Here is a 19,063-nt window from a genome sequence, read left to right on the forward strand (position 1 = left end):
GATACTATGCATTAGGGAGGTAGTATCATACACTAGTATCATATGCATGATACTAATATATGATATTCCCCATTACAACCAGCCTGAACAAACGAAGATAATACACTGATATGAAATCAATCTCATATCGCGCGGCACTCGATCGCTGTGACGGCTAGAGTTAATTGCGTGTTCGTTTGGGTTCCCGAGGAGACGAGGTTTCCCACCAGAGACAGAGAGGACGACGAGGCATATAAATTCTGACGTATCCCTCCCTGCCTCAACGCACCACATCCATCTCCTCTAGCTCGTCCTCCACGCCCACCCATCGCTGCTGCCGGCCGGTCCATGTTAGGGACTCCGTAATTCCATCGCTCGGTGAGTGTTTATATTACTCTTCCCATTGTATCCATCGCCTCCTGATTTTTAACGTTCTATGTAGTATGATTCTGACCACCGATCAATCTACTTTTCCAGGCTGACTTGTTGATCCAAACATGGCTTTCGCTGGCGTATCTCTCGTCGGCGGTGACGGCAAGTTGTGCCCCTCCACCGTGTCGCCCATCGATTCCCGTGCAGCCAGCGGGTATCACTTGCTCGTGGTCGAAGGCTTCTCGCGGACCAGAGACATCTTGCCTACCGGCGAGTACATCAGATGTCGCACTTTCTTGGTCGGAGGCCACCACTGGCATCTCAGGTACTACCCTAATGGCTATGACTCCGAGTACGCTGGGTTTGTATCGGTTGGTATTGTCCTTGAGGAGGACGACGATGATCATGAGGATGAAAACGATGATGATTGGGAGGCAAACGAGGATGATCAGACTAACAACGATGACGAGGATGAAGACGATGATTACGAGGATGAAGACACCGATAATGATGATGCTCACGATGATGATATGGCTGAGGACGATGATGAGGATGAAGACCATGAGGAGGAGCACAACAATAGTGATGAGGCTCACCATGATGCTATGGCTGAGGACGATAACCACGACTATCATCAGCTATTTCCGTCCGTGAAGGCTTAGGTTTTCTTCTGTTTCATCGACCAGTTTCAGTGGCTCCACTCAGGACCATAGTTTTAAATAGCCGGCTATAGCCCCGTTATAGCCTTGCTATAGTCTTCTCAGTAGGGTGCCGCTAAATGGTTTCATGTACAAACATCCCGCTACAGCCTGCTATAGCCCGCTATAGCTCCGCTATAGCTGATTTTAAGGTCCGCCGCTATTTGGCATAGCCCGCTATTTAAAACATTGCTCAGGACGCATGCGTGAAACCAAATTCTCATAACTGAGCTGACCTGTAAAGGGTTCAGAAAAAGTGAGATCTTGGAAAGGTCGGCGCATCTCAAGGACGACAGCTTCACCATCCGTTGCGACGTTGTTGTACTTGATGCCAAGGCGGATATCAAATCCAAGCAGGGCGCTAGCACCATGACTCCTCCGTTCACCCAAGTCCCTCCTTCTGACATGCCAATCCATTTCAAAATCTCCTCCTGTCCGAGGAGGGTGCTGACGTGACGTTTGTGGTTGGCGGTGAAACGTTTGCTGCACACCGGTGCGTACTTGTAGCGCGATCTACGGCCTTCAAGTCACAGCTGTTCGGTGACAACCTTGGCGCTGCTACCGTGAAGATCGATGATATTGAAGCACGAGTGTTTGAGGGCATGCTTACTTTCATCTACACTGACACATTGCCCGACTGGAATAACGGTCGCATAGTTGTACCAGATGAAGGCCCAGAACCACAAGTTGGCCACGTATCAGTCCACTATGTAACTTTGCTGCTGCAGTTGCTTGAAGCTGCCGAGAGGTATGATCTCCATAGGCTGAAGTTGATTTGCCAAGAGGAGTTGGTCACTTGCATACGCCTGGACACAGTAGTGGACATCATTGTTGGAGCTGAGCAGGGATGTTGGCCCTGGTTGAAGGAGAAGTGCTTGGAGTTCATCAAGTCTCACACAAGTCTGCATGAAGTTTTCACGGCTGAGGGCTTTGAGATGATGACCCGAACCTGCAGCCCCTCCGGCCTGAAGGAGCTCCTCTCCAAGTTTGCTTCCTAGATTTCTCGAGAAAACCTATATATGGGCTCGTCCTTTCCTTTCGAATTAAGTAAATTAAGTATATGTATTGCCAGTTCATACTACTGGACCCAAGATTAAACTGTCTCATTTCTGTGGGTGGCAATCCAGTAGCTACTCGGTATCGATCAGATGTAGTGATCTAGTAACATTTGTGCATGTGCGCCTTGTTTTCCTTCTTTCTGTTCCTGGATGCGTCTTAGTTTAACTGTTCTGCATCAGTGCACTATAGGCCCTGTTTGGTTCGGCTGTGGATTTCTAAAAGCAGCTGTGAAAAATCTGCTGTGAAAAAACAGCTGTGAAAAATCTGATGTGAAAAAGATGTAGGTCATTTGGCAAACCAGCGGATACAACTTTTTCAGATTTTGGTTGGCAGCGGAATCAGATTTTTGAAAGCATGTCCTGAGCTGCTTTCACTTTTGGTTCAGATTTTGGCAGCGGATTTCTGGAATCGGATTCTGCTGGGTTCGCCCTTTGGTTCAGATTCTGCTGCGCGGCAGCAGAATCCGTCGATAAAAGTTGAACCAAACAATATGTGCATGACCTGCTGATTCCATCAGGTGCAATCGTGAAAACAAACATGCAAAATGTGATTTCGCTAGCATGTTGTATGATTTCTTCCTCTAAGCCGTTCTGGCCATGGCTAACGATGGCTGGCACGATCGAGCCGTGTGTAGTGTTCCTCATTTTGTTCATTATGTTGCAACCTGTGCATGATGAATTGGTGCTGCGCAAGACTGGTCTGGAACGTCAGCGATGTTGTGGCAACGACCAAAATGACAACCATGTTGCAAGATCTGCGGGACGAATCAAACGATATTGATGTGATGATCCAACGACAAGGGAGGCAGCTGTAACTAGGGACTTATCAGCCGACTAATGCATCCATGTGACCATTTTCAAAACACACACACACACACACAGACACTCATACCAAAAGGCAGATTTATTCCAAATGCACAAACCCTATAGCCCCTCACCTCGACTCGATTATTCTCCAGGCCAGTTGTCCATTGGCTTCGTGCCGCACGTGGCACTGCCGCCATCAGTGCCAAAGAGATCGGTGACCCACTGACCGCGGCGCAGAGGCACGACAATTACCCCGACACTATCCCGATACATTCTGACCCACGGATTGGTCCATGGTGCTAACACAACAAGAGTAAAACCAAAAACATAATAGAGTATATACACCAAGACCGAATCTACCTTTCCCAAAGACAAAAAAGAGTGCATCTACATAATAGTGGCATTTGAAAGCATCGAAGATGATTATCCATTTCTTTTCGTTCGATATCTATAGGAACTCGGATACGCTTGGTTGATAATACGTAATAAATATCCTCAAGTATTGATCCTCATCCAAGTCGGGCATTTTAATAGGTTTATCAGCATATACAGCTCCAACTGCTTTGTTCGAGTTGTCACCCGGCCCATATGTTGATTCCTTTCAGTCCAACAGAGTGGATATATTAGTTCCTTCGATGCCGCTGTGACTACTACCCCAACCTTTATGCAAAAAAGGAATCCTTCTGAATGGAAAAAAAACCATGTGTTCCGCCCTGGGCGGGCGACGCCTCGGGTTTGGTTGCATATAAGAAGAGAGAAACGGATAGCTTGAAACCGTTTTTGCTCCGGTTCATTCCATGCTCCCTTCCCGTCTGAAACCCCTTGACACGCAGCCACCGCGCTTTAGCTTTTTCCCGCCCCTTCGCCGCCGGGCTAAGACAAGGAGTTTGAAGGAGGAGGGAGTCCATCGTCTGGATTCGTCGTCAAGCGCTGCCCGCGGAAAACGAATACGAGTCGCGCCAAAGGGGGTGGCGAAGCCGGCGCGCGCCAGACCCAAGTCCACCAGGAAGTGGTTTCCGTTTGTGGCCACGGAGGGCGAGATTAAGGTGTACAAAGATGAACTCCTTATGCTAGCGGATCTGAGCATACGGCTCCCAATCGGGGAAGTTCCGCCGGAGCCCCGCACAGATCAGCATGTCCTGTGTTTGTGCTTCTTTGGGCGGGGGCTCGGTTTCCCGATTCATCCCTTTTTGCGTCGCCTCCTGCACTTCCTTGGCTGCCAGCTGCATCACATTCCGCCCAACGGGGTGCTCCACATCGCCAATTTTATCACTTTCCGTCAAAGTTTTAAATAGCGCGCTAAGCATCTTAGCGCCGGACCTCTTTCAAATGCTATAGCGTGCTATAGCGGAGCTATAGCGCACTATTTAAAATGTTTGTTCATTTGTTTGGATCAAAGTCTCTTAGCGCAAGATCTTTCCGTGACTGCTACCTTGGGAGAGCTCCGCATTTCGATTTGTTCCATGATTTCTTTCAGGGCTCCGTTCAGTCGAATGAGGGTGCCGTCTGCGATCTTAGGGTTGCCATCCTGCAGCTCCGCCCTAATTCTATGTTTTTCTCCTTCGACCTCCCTGAGTGCGTTCGGGAGTGGCATAAGTCTTGGTTTTACGTGAAAGGTCATGACGATGGCCTGCCGGCCTTCGTGAGCGAGCCCCCACAAAAGCAGCTTTCACGGGCACCGCTTAACAAGCCGACCCCGGAGGTAAGGCTTTGGTCGAGGTCACGACTCCTCCGAAGAAAGGTGGGTTGACTGGAGGCCACTTTGTGCGCACCCATGCATGGGTGCACATCACGTCCTGCCGCTGCAGGCTCGGGGGCCATCTGATGTCCCAATAGACGGGCCCGAAGGAGAAGGACCCTGCCGCGGGTCTCTCAGGAGGAGTTGGATCCTAAGGCCGTCGGCGTCTGCCTCGGCTTTTTGGTGGGGCCGGACGGCATCATCAAGTTTCACAAGGAGACCGTCCTGCCCTTCTCGGCTGATCTTCTCCCTGGCAGCGTGAGTATTTTTTTCCATAGCTTTCCCGTCGTTGGCGGCCGGGAGGTCGCATTGTGATCTTCTTCATTTTGTTTTTTTATATCAGCAATTTGTTGCCTTTGGTCGTGGCTCCACCCAGGCCTTCGCGCGTGGAGGCCGGCGCCACCAGGAAGCGGAAGGGAGTCCCGGAGGAGACTTCGGTGGAGGCCTCCTAGGGCCGGGAAGACGACGAGGGCGTGGCCTCCCCGTCGAGCGGAAGCGGTGGTGGAGAGGGCGATGATAATGACAGCGAATATGACGCCGACGATGTTGACGATGACGTGGATGACGAGGTTGACGACATGACCTGGATAAGGAGGTTGCCGACATCGAGGAAGATGGGGATGAGGACCCCTCCCTTCTTGATGTCCTTGAGCTGTTCTGAAGGATTTCAGATGGGAGTAGCGTCCATATGACTGAATTCTGAATTCCTCAGAATCCGGAAAATTCCCACGCCAGGCCGCTCGATCGCGGCATTCCCGTAGAATAATCCCCCGCCCAGGGTGAACGAGAGGAGACAGAGACGATGACGCTGCCACCGCCACCAGGATGTCGGTGTCTCCTTCTCCCCGTGCAAGCCGGAGAGTCCCTGTATCCTGTTTCTCGGTGCTTTCTCGTGGAGTTTGAATCCATGGTACGCTCTAGTTTTTTTTTAAATGGAGGAGGACCCCAGCCTCTGCATTTGGACAGTGCATGCAGCCAATGGTACGCTCTAGTTACATGTTGGACCGTGTCATCTTTTAATAATTGTGCACTCCATGTGGGAACAATGCTGTTATTTCAGTCCGAATAAATAATAATGTTGTTAGTTCTTGTTTCATTTGTGTCCTAATTTAGTTAGGAAGGTGTGTTCGAGTATTTTTGTCCAAGTTATTTATCTTCTTAGTTTGTTCTATTATGCAGTCCTCTCTCTTGTGTGTTCTACTATGGCGTTCTGTAAATCGCTTCAGCTAATGCTTTTGAACTTGCACAGATGTTGATCTGCTTCTCAATGTGTTGAGTTGGGTTCTTAGTTACTCTTGTAGTTTGTCAACGTTGGATTTCTCCTTCTGGTGTTCCACTCCGATGCTATGCGTGCAGCAGATGGCGAATTCAAATTCCTCAACTAGTTAGTTCCTTGCAAATGCAGTCGTCCAGCAGCAGCAGCAGCACCAGGAGAATTCGGAACACTGGTTTCATCGTGCATGAGTTGCTAATAATAATTCAGTGCATGAGTTGCTAATAATAATTCAGTACAGACGGTACAGCCTAGATGACCGACGTCCATGTCATGTGTTTCTGTACATTTTTGTGTTGCACCTGATCAAGCATCGTTTCTTACTGTTTGATACTGGGTGTTGCTGTGCTGGGAGTTGTACAAGAGCAGAACAATCATCTACCCAAGGTCACCATGTGAAGAAGAAGCCTGCATATTCTCCGGTCCAATGAGCTGGACCTTCCTTCTGGCTGTGCCACAGCACGCGCCCCTCATCAATGCACACATCGCCTTCGACGGCGGCACACCATGATGGACGACCGCTGTCGAGCAAGTGCCGACTTGCTGCTCGGGTTCTGAATCTCTATAGGCGGCAGGCACAAGCTTCAGGCCAGGCTCTCTAGCGCCTAGTGCTACTCAACGAATGAATCATCTTGACAGAAAAAAACAATAATAATAATCTGCACAACAGAGTTTCACACGAGGCCGGGCTTCAGCCGAGGAGGATCACACGTGACTCTGAACTAGATAGCTAGTCCGCTAGGAAGGCCTGAACGACCTGAAGACGAAAGCTATATTGTGGATTTCGACATCTGTGGTACACCTTGTATCCATGATGCAAATAAAATCAGAATTTTTCATCGCTATTTATTTACCTGCCAAACAATGGATTTCATTGGAAGCAGAGCACTGGTATCATCGTGTATTGTATTTGTATCCCATGGCGCTTCTCAGTTTCAGCTGGCCAGCGCAAATGACGTTCTCATCAGGCTGAAATCCAGATGGGAAGTCGGTACGAGCAGCAATGGAAAAACGGAGCATAAATACAGGTAGCGTCCTTCATCTGCAAATGTGGAGCCAGAAACCATATAAAAGCTTGGCTTTGCTGACAGATAGTATCACATAGTAACAAGCTGAGGAGAGCATAAGCAAGACAACACTGAATTATCACCAACTCCATGACATACATTACACAGCACACTGAACAAATAAATAAGTAGCAGTCGTCAAAACCAGGCAGCAGCACTGCCAACATTACTACATGAAACAGATGACGTACTTGTCATTATCACAAACCACAACATGCAAACTACTAAGAGTTTTAACACCCATCATCACCATCCGGGACAGGGACAGCCGAGCCTGCAGTTTCGCTCGGCATTCCAACCAACCTGTTCAAATGTCCTTCACTGTCTTTCGATGCCTAAAGCCTCTCCTGATTGATTCAAGACCGTCAGACGTTCTTCACTGCCATTCTGAAGCGTCAACCAGTAGCAAATGGATTAACAAAAATAAGCCGAGTTAGTAGCAGATCGTCCACTATACACAGAGGCAATGTTCACACGTACAAAATGGAAAAACAAGGCAGCAGAAGGGATTACATTCTTACTTGCAGGATCACCCAATAATTTTCATGGGGATGTGCTCAATCTTTTGCCAGTTTGGATGTCCCACTGTTTGACAAGATTTCATGAACTCATCGTTGCAGAAAATAAGATAAAATTCCTCAATAGATTGGGGCAGTGTTGGAAGAGACCGGATATTCTTGCATCCCGTGATATACAGTACCTTGAGTAACGTGAGGTGCTCCATGTTGCCTGGTAAGGAGTCCCAGCTGCAGGACCAAATCTCGAGCACACGAAGATGAGGGTAAGCCTCAAATTCAGTACCAGGTCCCAGTTGGCTGCATCTCAAGAGATTCGCTGGGCATTCCAACCAACTTGATCAAATGTCCTTCACCGTCTTGCCGTGCCTAAAGCCTCTCCTGATTCATTCAAGACCATCAGACGTGTCCTTCACTGCCTCTCTGAAATGTCAACCAGTAGCAAATGGATTAACAAAAAATATGCCGAGTTAGTAGCAGATCGTCCATTATATACAGAAGAGGGGATGTTCAGACGTACAAAATGGAAAAACAAGGCTGCAAAAGGGACTACATTCTTACTTGCTAGATCACCCAATATATTTCCTGGGGATGTGCTCAATCTTTTGCCAGTTTGGATGTCCGGCTGTTTTACAAGACTTCATCAACTCATGGTTGCAGGAAGCAAGATACAATTCCTCAATAGACTGGGGCAGTGTTGGAAGAGACCGGATATTCTTGCAACACCAGATATACAGTTGCTTGAGCAGCGTGAGGCGCTCCATGTTGCCTGGTAAGGACTCCCAGCTGCAGAACCAAATCTGGAGCACACGAAGATGAGGGAAAGCCTCAAATTCAGTACCAGGTCCCAGTTGGCTGCATCCTGAGAGAGAAAGATGTTGCAGGGCCTCTGGCCCACCGCTCTGCTTACCCACCATCCAATCTGGGTACCTTGAACCTCTGTATCCATGTATTACAAGTATTTGAAGCCCCACGGGAGGGCACAGGCCCTCAAGTACCTCTGCTTCAACTTCTGGACTGCACCTTGTATCATTATCACCATCCCATTCCAACCTCAGATCTGTGAGCCATTCCTTGGCAGCTAGATTGGCTTCAAGAGCCTCCTCCTTGCTTTTCACATTTTCAAGGCCACGGATCAACAGCTCGCCACGAAGCTTGTTTAGGTCCCTAAGCTGCTTTACCTCATACCCTTGTTCATTACTTACTGTGAAACATGGTAGCGTTTGGAGTGAGATCAGCCTGCCCAAATTAGGGAATTTCAAGGATGGCCAGCAGAACAGGTGCCTCAGGTTCACAAGCTCAGCAAAGGGAAATTCCAACATTAATTTGCCATGGTAAAAATCTAGGAGCTGTATATGGTGAAGTTTTGTTAGTGCGCTTGGTAAAGTTACAGAGCATGAGCCAAATGTCCTAAAAGCAAGATAGTGTACGTGCTTTAACTGAGCAATAGATTTTGGGACCGAGAACTTATTGGATTTCCTGATTCCAATCTGTTTCTCGCTGAAAGCAACGGCCAGTACCCGCAATTTTGGCAGCCTCTTGCATATACTCTCAATGACTTTTTCCTCGACTGGTGTATTGAATTCAACAACATCCATGATGAGAGTGCGTAAATTTTCCAATCCAAGGATCTTCTTACTAATCAATTCTGCATCATAATTCTGAACAAAAAGATGGCGGACATCTTGAGGGACTTCTTCGTCCCAGCCTTCTCCTCTGTGGCTCCTTGTATTCTCAATTCTGAAGCATTCACTTCCAGCAACCTTGGCTAATAAGTCATGCAGCAGATCATGAATTGTAAAGTATTCTTCTTCAGAGGAATCATCTACTTCTGGTTGCAGAAATGAGCATGACACTAACTCTTGAATGTAGCCCTCGGCTACATCTTCCATGTCCTCTGTTGCACAACTGCTCTTTACAAACCCTTGCGCTATCCACAGGTGAACTAACTCGTCCTTTCTCAACTTCGATCTTCGAGGGAAAATATTGCAGAATTCAAAGCAACGCCTGATGTCCGGATTAAGCGACTGATAGCTCCACCAAAGAGCATCCATGGTGTCACTCAACATGCCATGGTTTGCAGTATTTTTCCAAAACATGATATCTGGGTTTGTCCCAAGCCGTCCTGCCACTGCTACTGCTGCAATAGGTGATTGGTGTAGCTTTTCTGCAATCACCCTCCCAACTCGTATAAATTCTTCTTCATCAGCAACACTTGTGCCGCCCGGTGCATAATGCATAAACATCAAAAAGTACTGATCCTCATCCAAATCAGGCATTTTAATACGTTCACTGGCACATAGAGCACCAGCTGCATCTTTTGTTCGAGCCGTCACCAGTATTTTGCTTCCTTTCGCCCCAACAAGAAGTGGAGAGATTAGTTCCTCCAGTTGTGGGTCGTTCTTGGTCTTCACCCAGAGATCATCCAATATCAAAAAGAAACGTTTGCCATGCAATTCTTTATTCAACTTCTCTTCAAGCTCCTCATGATCTGAAATATTGGAGTGCCGATCTCCGGTAATATCCTTCAGCATTTCATGAAATATATCATCGACACTGAAAGTCTCCGAAACATGAATGCACATGGTGGTGTCAAAAAGTTTCTCCTCCTTGCATTTCTTCTCTATGTAATCTCGGGTATATCTTGCAAAAGTAGTCTTCCCAGACCCGGCAACACCATATATGCCAATCACCGAGTAACACGGACTTTTACCCGAGCTCGGTGATGTCTCACGGAGCTTTGCCATGATATTATCACGCAACGCCTCTCGACCAAATACCTTCCGCTTGCTAGAAGTTCTAATTTTGCTCCTGTTCTTGTTGGCAATATCATTTTGTGTGGTTTTGCTTGCCACACCCAAGAGTGATGACTTCTTCACTTCACTGGCGGTGTTTTCTATCTTTTGTATTCGTTTCTTCAGCTTCATTCTTGAGATAGCAGTAGAGAATATATCTAACATATCAAATAAGGAGGCATTCTCCTGCAAGAAGCAAAATATCAGATGAGTATGTCAGTCACATACCTGTTTTATCTATTAGAGGTAGGTGAGTAAACAGAACAAATGAGATATCACTGATGGAACAAAAATTGGCAGATGGACATGCAGAAAAAGAAATACGAAAATCATTTGACAGAACAAAATTGACCATGTGGAAAACATTAACAAGCACACAGCATAGTATTACAAACGCTTGAAATTTTAAGACTAATGTGGTTGTGAGTGTGCACATGATAACACTTGAAATGAAAGATCTACTGCCAATGTTTGAATTCTCATATTCCAGCGATCCAAATTTTGAATCTATTTTCCTAAAATTTTAAATTAAATTCAGTTTTGACAGGAAAAAATAGTAATATATGAATTAAAGCTTTTCTCCACGTGCGACCGGAATTGTGACGGAAATGTATGATGTCACTCTTGTCTGGTCCCACATGTAAGCAACAACGTCAGCATCTTCTAGGCCCATATGTCAGAAGTGTTGACCATTCAAAACTGATGCCCCACTTATGACTGACAGGACTGTCGGTAATAAAAAAAAATCTACGGCAGACACGTCAGCAACTGATGGGCCCATTTGTTAGAATCTTTGACCAGTCAAACCTGCGGGCCCATTTAGGGTTTAGGGTTTATAAGTCACCAGAAACGATCTTAAACAACACATTGGCCTATAATAGGTGATATTCTGGGCCGTGATCAATGTTTTAGGGCCTGTTTGGTTCCAATAAGTCACCTGACTTAAAACCAGTGACTTATAAGTCACGCCCGTTTGGTTGTCACCTGACTCATAAGTCACCTGACCACACCTTCCCACCTTGTTTTTTATGTAAAATTGGTGGGACCCACACAAAAGGGGGTGACTTATAAGTTTTAAGTTGGGGTGGAGCAACTTATGACTTATAAGTTGGGGTGACTTATAAGTTGGGTCTGTTTGGCAAAATAAGTCACTTTTTTCACTTTTCGACTTATAAGTTGGTGACTTCTTTGGAACCAAACATGCCCTTAAATAGCCGGCTATAACTCCGATATAGTCGCTATATAGCCTTTTCAACAGGGTGCCGCTAAATGGTCCCATGTACAAATAGCCCGCTATAGCCTGCTATAGCCCGCTGTAGCTTCGCTATAGCTAATTTTGAGGTCCGCTGCTATTTGGCAATAACCTGCTATTTAAAACATTGGCCGTGATACGTCTCCAACGTATCTACAATTTATGAAGTACTCATGCCTTGTTTACAACAATTTTATATAGTTTGGATGCAATTTTATATGATTGAAATTAAACTAACCTGGACTGACGTTGTTTTCAGCAGAACTACCATGATGTTATTTTTTGTGTAGAAATCAAAGTTCTCCAAATGCAGAGATACTTTTTGATGATTTTTTTTTGGAAGAAAAGAGGCACTAGAAGCTTCGTGGGAGGGCCAGAAGAGCCGCGAGGTGGCCACAACCCACCATGGCGCGCCAGCCCCCTAGGACGTGGGCTGGTGGGTAGTGGGCACCTCGAAGCCCATCAGGACGTGAGACCGACGCCAAAAAGTCGTATAAATACATAAACCCCCAAAAATAACCCTAAATTAAAAGTTCCGCCACTGCAAGCGTTTGTATCCACGAATACTCAATCGGGAGCCCGTTACGGCACCCTGCCGGAGGGGGAAATCATTACCGGAGGCCATCTTCATCATCCCATATGGTCTCCATGATGAGGAGGGAGTAGTTCACCCTCGAGGCTGATGGTTTGTACCAGTAGCTATGTGTTTGATGTCTCTCTTTCTCGTGTTCTTGATTTGGCACAACCTTGATGTATCGCGAACTTTGTTCATATATTTGGATCATATGATGTTTTTCCCTCTCTATCTTGTTGTGATGAATTGATTTTTTACCTTTGATGTTTCACTTTTATCAGATTGAATATTATGAATTTGAAGTTCTTTGATGCATATCATATAATCAACTCACGGATATGTGGTGACATTGGAGTATCTAGGTGACATTAGAGTTGGTTGACGTGTATCATTGATAACTCACAAGTATAGGGGATCAATCGTAGTCCTTTCGATAAGTAAGAGTGTCGAACCCAACGAGGAGTAGGAGGAAATGACAAGCGGTTTTCAGCAAGGTAATTTCTGCAAACACAGAAATTGTCGGTAACAAGTAGTTTGATAGGAAGATAATTTATAATAAGCAAGTAACGGTAACGGTAACAAAAGTGCAGTAAGGTAGCCCAATCCTTTTTGTAGCAAAGGACAGGCTGGAACGGTCTCTTATAATAAGCAAAGCGTTCTTGAGGGCACACGAGAATTTCATCTAGTTACTTTTATCATGTTGGGTTGATTTGCGTTCGCTAATTTGATATGTGGGTGGACCGGTGCTTGGGTGCTATTCTTATTTGAATGCGGCGGCACGCATTGCCGCAGAGGAGGAAGCTATTCGTCGCATCTTTATGAAGCGTCGGTGGAGGAACACACGCTCCCTTGCCCCGATATTATAATCGGTCTATCCGTGCCATGGCCGGACTGCCACCCAAGAAGGAGAAGGACGGGAGCAACGGGTCAGACAGCTCTGGCGAAGAGTTGTCCGACTTGCGCCTTTCCTCCTCCTAACCGACTCAGCATATGTAAACGTAGCAATGATGACCTATGTAAGTAGCGGCTGGTGCCCCCCCCCCCCTCCCCCATGCGATGTAGGCCCGTATGCATAAAACCCACCTATGTAAGGCATGGCAGATTTTTTTCAGTTTCAGTTTTGGTTTTTTCATGTCGATTTTCTTTCTTCATTTTTAACTTTTTTATTTTGGGTTGATTTTCTTACATTTCTTTTACATACTTAATGATATTTTTAATAGTGATGAACATTTTTTAACATACAATGAACATTTTTTTCTACATATAGTGAGCTTTTTAAATATACGGTGAACTATTTGTTGACATGTAGTGAGCATTTTTTATATGAACTAAAAATTTCCAATTTATTGTTGTACAGAACATTACCCTAATACACACAAAACTTTTTTAAAAAGCACACATTGAACATATTTCAGAGCAAAACCAGAAAAACAAAGGATAAAACATATTTCAGAGCAAAACCAGAAAAACAGAACACGTTGTAGGACCTTTGATCTTCCATTACTCCAGACGATCCCAGTCGTTCATCCAACCGGTGTTCTCCTTATCTGTTTCGTCAGTGTACTCGCTTTTGATTTCTTCCAAGAAGTTCAGGTCCGTCAGGTTTAACACAACAGTGTCCTCACGTGCAAGGTTGGGCCCAACGCCATGGAAGTGGTGTGTGGATTGCAGCAGAGAAGCTGAGGATCTCCTGCTCAGGGTGAGGCTCAGGAAGGGTGGTGGCCGGGACGGCTCAGGTCGGACCGATGGTTGGTGGGAGGCAGAGGAGGCCTTCGCCTCATCGTCTCTGGTTCGTGCCCTTCCCCTGATTTTAATTTTTTTTTTGTCAAATCTAGCAAAAGAGTGGTCTGTTCAGTTTTTGGCAGTTCTTTTGGTTCTTTTGATGATGTACTAGTATATAATAAGGTCTATGCCGAGTATTCTTGAAAGCTCACATAAACAAGAGTTTAAGAGTTCGGGAGAATAACATGTCAACTTTAATAAGAAATATGAGGACAATAGCATCAAATTCCAACCCTTTTCAATCATGACAGAAATATATAATATGGCAAAATAAATCACGATACAAACTTATCCCAAAGTGTAAGGTGAAATACACAACAGTTAATCAAAGACGACAGTCATAGACATTAACAACAACATCCAGATGACAACAGAGCCCAAACAGGAGCTCTTCAGACGTACTCCCTCCGTAAAGAAATATAAGTAGTGATCTAAACGCTCTTATATTTCTTTACGGATGGAGTACTAGGTAAACCACAAGTCCTTTGTTCCAACAAATGCAGTGAACCTGTTCAAGGCGCTTCTTTTGCTTGCTCCAAGAGTACTTGCACTAAATTTGCCACCTATTATTCTGAAAAATCCTAGTGTCATCATACTGGAGGTCCATGGTAAAAGACAAACAGGTAGAACTAGAAGTACATAAGCGTGCACACTCACCTTCATGTAAAGCTGCTTGTATCTTAGTCCTCATCACTCTCAGTCCCATCCTCATTGGATTGGTCGTCAACCATCTCAACGTTACTGGTTTGGTCAGTACTATTTTCCTGAGGTATTTCAGCATTGCGTTCAGATACTTGTTGCTCAACTATGGTCTGAACGTTGCTGGTTTGATCAGTACTAGTTTCCTGAGGCACTTGAGCATTGCTTTCAGACACTTGTTGCTCCTCTAAACACTGATTGTTGCTGGTTTCAGTACTAGTTTCCTGAGGCACTGGAGCATTGCTTTCATATACTTGTTGCTCCTCCAAAGACTGATTCTTGCTGGTTTGACCAGTACAAGTTTCCTGAGGCACTTGAGCATTGCTTTCATATACTTGTTGCTCCTCTAAAGACTGATCGTTGCTGGTTTGGGTACTAGTTTCCTGAGGCACTTGAGCATTGCTTTCAGATACTTGTTGCTCATCCACGATCTGAGCGTTGCTGGTTTCAGTAGTATTTTCCCGAGGCACTTGAGCATTGCTTTCATTCTTGTCCCACAGGCTGCTCTTCTCGACGCCACAATGGCTAAGCAATACCCAGATGAGTGTTATGAACTCGCCTCCTGACTCGAGGTAACACTTGTGAGCTACTACATTCCAACTTGGGGCCATGTGTACGAGTAAATCAGCCCACACTTGAGCTATAGTATTCCATCGATTTTCTTTATCCTCGTTTTCGATCAGGGCCTTGGCTAGAGTAGCACCTTGCTGCACTATGTTCATGCCCAGGTCCCTATCCACATTTTCCCTTGCGGCCTGGTCTGCTATGGCCATGAGTTTGCTATACCTACACTGGACCAGGTTGCAATCTTTGAGGATTTCGCGAGCATCTTGTAAGGTTTGGGTAAAGATCAAATCAGGCACAAGAAAACTATCCGGCAACAGCGTGCTCCGAAAAACCTGCAGATAAGCACAGTACCGCGACAAGCTGGTTGCGATGTGGTAATTAATTTCGAGCCCACCTTGCAGATTTGCATTCTTCTTAAGAAGGTACGGCTCTGAAGTAGAACAGGAGAATGTCTTGAGCCTTGACCAGGCAGAGCGCAGGAAGCCAGGGTTGGTCAAATCAATCTCACACTCTTGTGCAAGCTTGATCTCGCAGAGGCTGGTGGCGATGTGCCACACCAGAATGACCTGAGAGCATGTGTGCAGCTCAAGGCAGGCCCAGCTGTAGCGCTGAAACCGTTGGACGCAGCCCATCAGCGAAGGCATTTCTCTGGGCAGCTGATGGTTGTTGAGGCCTATGCGACGGAGCGCCTGCAGGATTGCTGGCTTTACACATTCAGGGACCTTGATAGCTTTACCGGATTTCTTTCCATCTGAGTGCCCTTGAAACTTCCCCAGGCTAATGACTGTTGCTACTTGGCCAAAGAATGGCTTGTACCCGCATGACTGCAACAATTCTTACTGGTCCATGGATCCATGCCACGCACCAGCAATTTTATACTTCTTGTAAAATGACCTTATCAGACAGTTGCTGAGAACAGCCGATGTTCATCCTGGATGCTGTACCTGGAGAGGTAGCCAATGCTGGCACGGAGGCTCACCAGCACCACGGCCCACACTGGGAACATCTGATTCTCGAAACTTGCGGCTTGCATGGACCCCGGAAGATACAACACTAGCCGATCTGACACGCTGTCCACAGCATTGAAGATGGTGGTTAACAGCGAGCACCGATTCCGGCAGCGGAAGAAGTCCAGGATGATCATCACCAAGAACAACACTGTCACCAGTGACACCAATGCTTGGATGCGAATAAGGACGTAGGTATCCTCTTTCAACATGATGAAGAAGGATACGATTATTTTCCGGATGTCCATCATTTCCATTGTGTAAAGTTGCACAACTGTCCTGCTGGTTAAGTTTTCCAGCACCAGTAAAGTTAGAGTACAGACAAAATGAGAACGCAAAACTTTACAGTACAGGTACTCTAATAAATGGTAGAGAAAGAAAACTAAGAATAGTGACCATGCATTTATTTTTGAATCCGTGCAATATAAACCAACGATCTACTAGTAAAGTTCCCATTCCTAGATTTAGATTTCGAGGTAAGGGTAGAAAATCCAGATTTAGGCTGGTTGTAATTGGCGCATCATTATCAATATTTCTAAAAAAGGAATATATTTCGGGGGACACACAAGACATCAAACCTAGATTTAGGTTGGTTGTAATGGGTGTATGAGTAGTATCATGCATATGCCAACTAGGCAAATTTGATGAGGTGTCATACAATTTAATAAACAAAGAGAGGGTTGAGTATGATAAGAGCAACTCCAATGAGGCGACCCAAACGGACGGCGCATTTGTCCGTTTTTTGTCCGTTTGGGTCGGCCGCCCGCCCGGCGTCCGCCCAGTTTTGCATTTGGGTCGGCAATGCGTCCAACGCGTCGACCCATTTCATGACCGCATTCAACTTTTAAATTAAAAAAGGCCCGCGGCCGATCATGCCAGCGGCCATGTCTCATGCCGGCACTATGCCAGCACCGGCATACAATGCCGGCTTCAGAAAATACCACAGTTCATGCTGGCGCACTCGCCGTATCATACTAGATGTTATGCTAGTATGTCTCATGCATGGCAACAAATAAAGTACTACAAGATACTATACATTAGGAAGGTAGTATTATACATTAATATTATATGCATGACACTAGTATATAATACGCCCCATTACAACCAGCCTTAACCACATGCTTGTCTCTTAGCATGATTTCATAGATAAAATACCGTCCAGTTTTAAACATGAAAGAGGGAGGAGTGGTATATTACTACTTCGGTCCAGTTTTATTAGTCCCCATCGTATTTTGAGTCAAAGTTTGACCACATATTTGACTAGCTAAATGTTATTGCATGTCACAAAAATTATAAATGTTGGATTCATTTTTTAATGTAGTTTTTAGTGATATCTACATATAACTTATATTTAACTATTTAAACTTGTCCTCAAAATATGATCCAAAATACGGGGGGTTAGTAAACCTGGAAGGAAGTAGTGGTGGAGATACAACCCTTAGCTCGTTTTTCTATGCAATGTAATTAATGTTCTAATCCGGTGTGGCTTCTATCCCTATGTTTCTCTCCTTTCCTTCTGTCCACAACTAGGCCACAATCTTAACATGCAAAGATGATCCCTAAACCAATTAAAATACAACATCACATAGATACAACACCTAAGAGATATTGCATTGGGGTGGTTATCTAATTTCTATCACCACCTAGCTAGGATGGTGCGTCAAGAGCTTGGTAGTACCCTAAGACATTGGGTAGTGGGAGTATCATACCAAGTATCATGCATGCCAACTAAGCAATTTTGATGATGTGGCATAAAATTAAATGATGAAAGAGAGGATTTTGTACCATATCATGATACTGAAGGAAATATGCCCTAGAGGCAATCATAAAGTTGTTATTTATATTTCCTTATATCATGATAAATGTTTATTATTCATGCTAGAATTGTATTAACCGGAAACTTAGTACATGTGTGAATACATAGACAAACAGAGTGTCCCTAGTATGCCTCTACTAGACTAGCTCGATAATCAAAGATGCTTAAGTTTCCTAACCATAGACATGTGTTGTCATTTGATGAATGAGATCACATCATTAGAGAATGATGTGATGGACAAGACCCATCCGTTAGCTTAGCATTAATAATCGTTATAGTTTCATTGCTACTGCTTTCTTCATGACTTATACATGTTCCTCAGACTATGAGATCATGCAACTCCCGAATACCGGAGAAATACTTTGTGTGCAATCAAACGTCACAACATAACTGGGTGATTATAAATATGCTCTACAGGTGTCTCCGAAGATGTTTGTTGGGTTGGCATAGATCGAGATTAGGATTTGTCACTCCGTGTTTCGGAGAGGTATCTCTGGGCTCTCTCGGTAATGCTCATCACTCCAAGCCTTGCAAGCAATGTGACTAATGAGTTAGTTGCGGGATGAAGTTTTACGGAACGGGTAAAGAGACTTTCCGGTAACGAGATTGAACCAGGTATGATGATACCGACGATCGAACCTCGGGCAAGTAACATACCGATGACAAAGGGAACAATGTATGTTGTTGTGCGGTTTGATCGATAAAGATCTTCGTAGAATATGTAGGAACCAATATGAGCATCCAGGCTCCACTATTGGTTATTGATTGGAGATGTGTCTCGGTCATGTCTACATAGTTCTCAAACCCGTAGGGTCCGCACGCTTAACGTTCGATGAAGATTTATATTAAAAAGTTATGTGATTTGATGACCGAAGTTTGTTCGGAGTCCCGGATGAGATCACGGACATGACAAGGAGTCTCGAAATGGTCGAGACGTAAAGATCGATATATTGGAAGGCTATATTCGTACATCGGAAAGGTTCCGAGTGATACGGGTATTTTTCGGAGTACCGGAGAGTTAGGGGAATTTGTATTGGGCCTTAATGGGCCATATGGGAAAGGAG

General features: G+C 45.2%; 1 protein-coding gene and 1 pseudogene across 1 annotated transcript; one reads left to right on the forward strand and one right to left on the reverse strand.

Moving 5' to 3' along the window:
• The first annotated feature begins 476 nt into the window (after positions 1–476).
• On the forward strand, positions 477–2,047 carry LOC119295605 (annotated as a pseudogene).
• Positions 2,048–8,076: 6,029 nt separating this feature from the next.
• LOC119295615 (putative disease resistance protein RGA1) lies at positions 8,077–14,573 on the reverse strand. The gene is made up of 3 exons (XM_037574056.1): positions 14,568–14,573; positions 10,531–10,539; positions 8,077–10,488 (listed from the first exon to the last, which is right to left on the reverse strand). Exons 1-3 carry the CDS (start codon positions 14,571–14,573, stop codon positions 8,077–8,079), a joined length of 2,427 nt encoding a protein of 808 aa, XP_037429953.1.
• Between the last annotated feature and the right edge of the window lie 4,490 nt (positions 14,574–19,063).

This window comes from Triticum dicoccoides, chromosome 1A (genome assembly GCF_002162155.2).
Source record: "Triticum dicoccoides isolate Atlit2015 ecotype Zavitan chromosome 1A, WEW_v2.0, whole genome shotgun sequence".
Taxonomy (NCBI): domain Eukaryota; kingdom Viridiplantae; phylum Streptophyta; class Magnoliopsida; order Poales; family Poaceae; genus Triticum; species Triticum dicoccoides.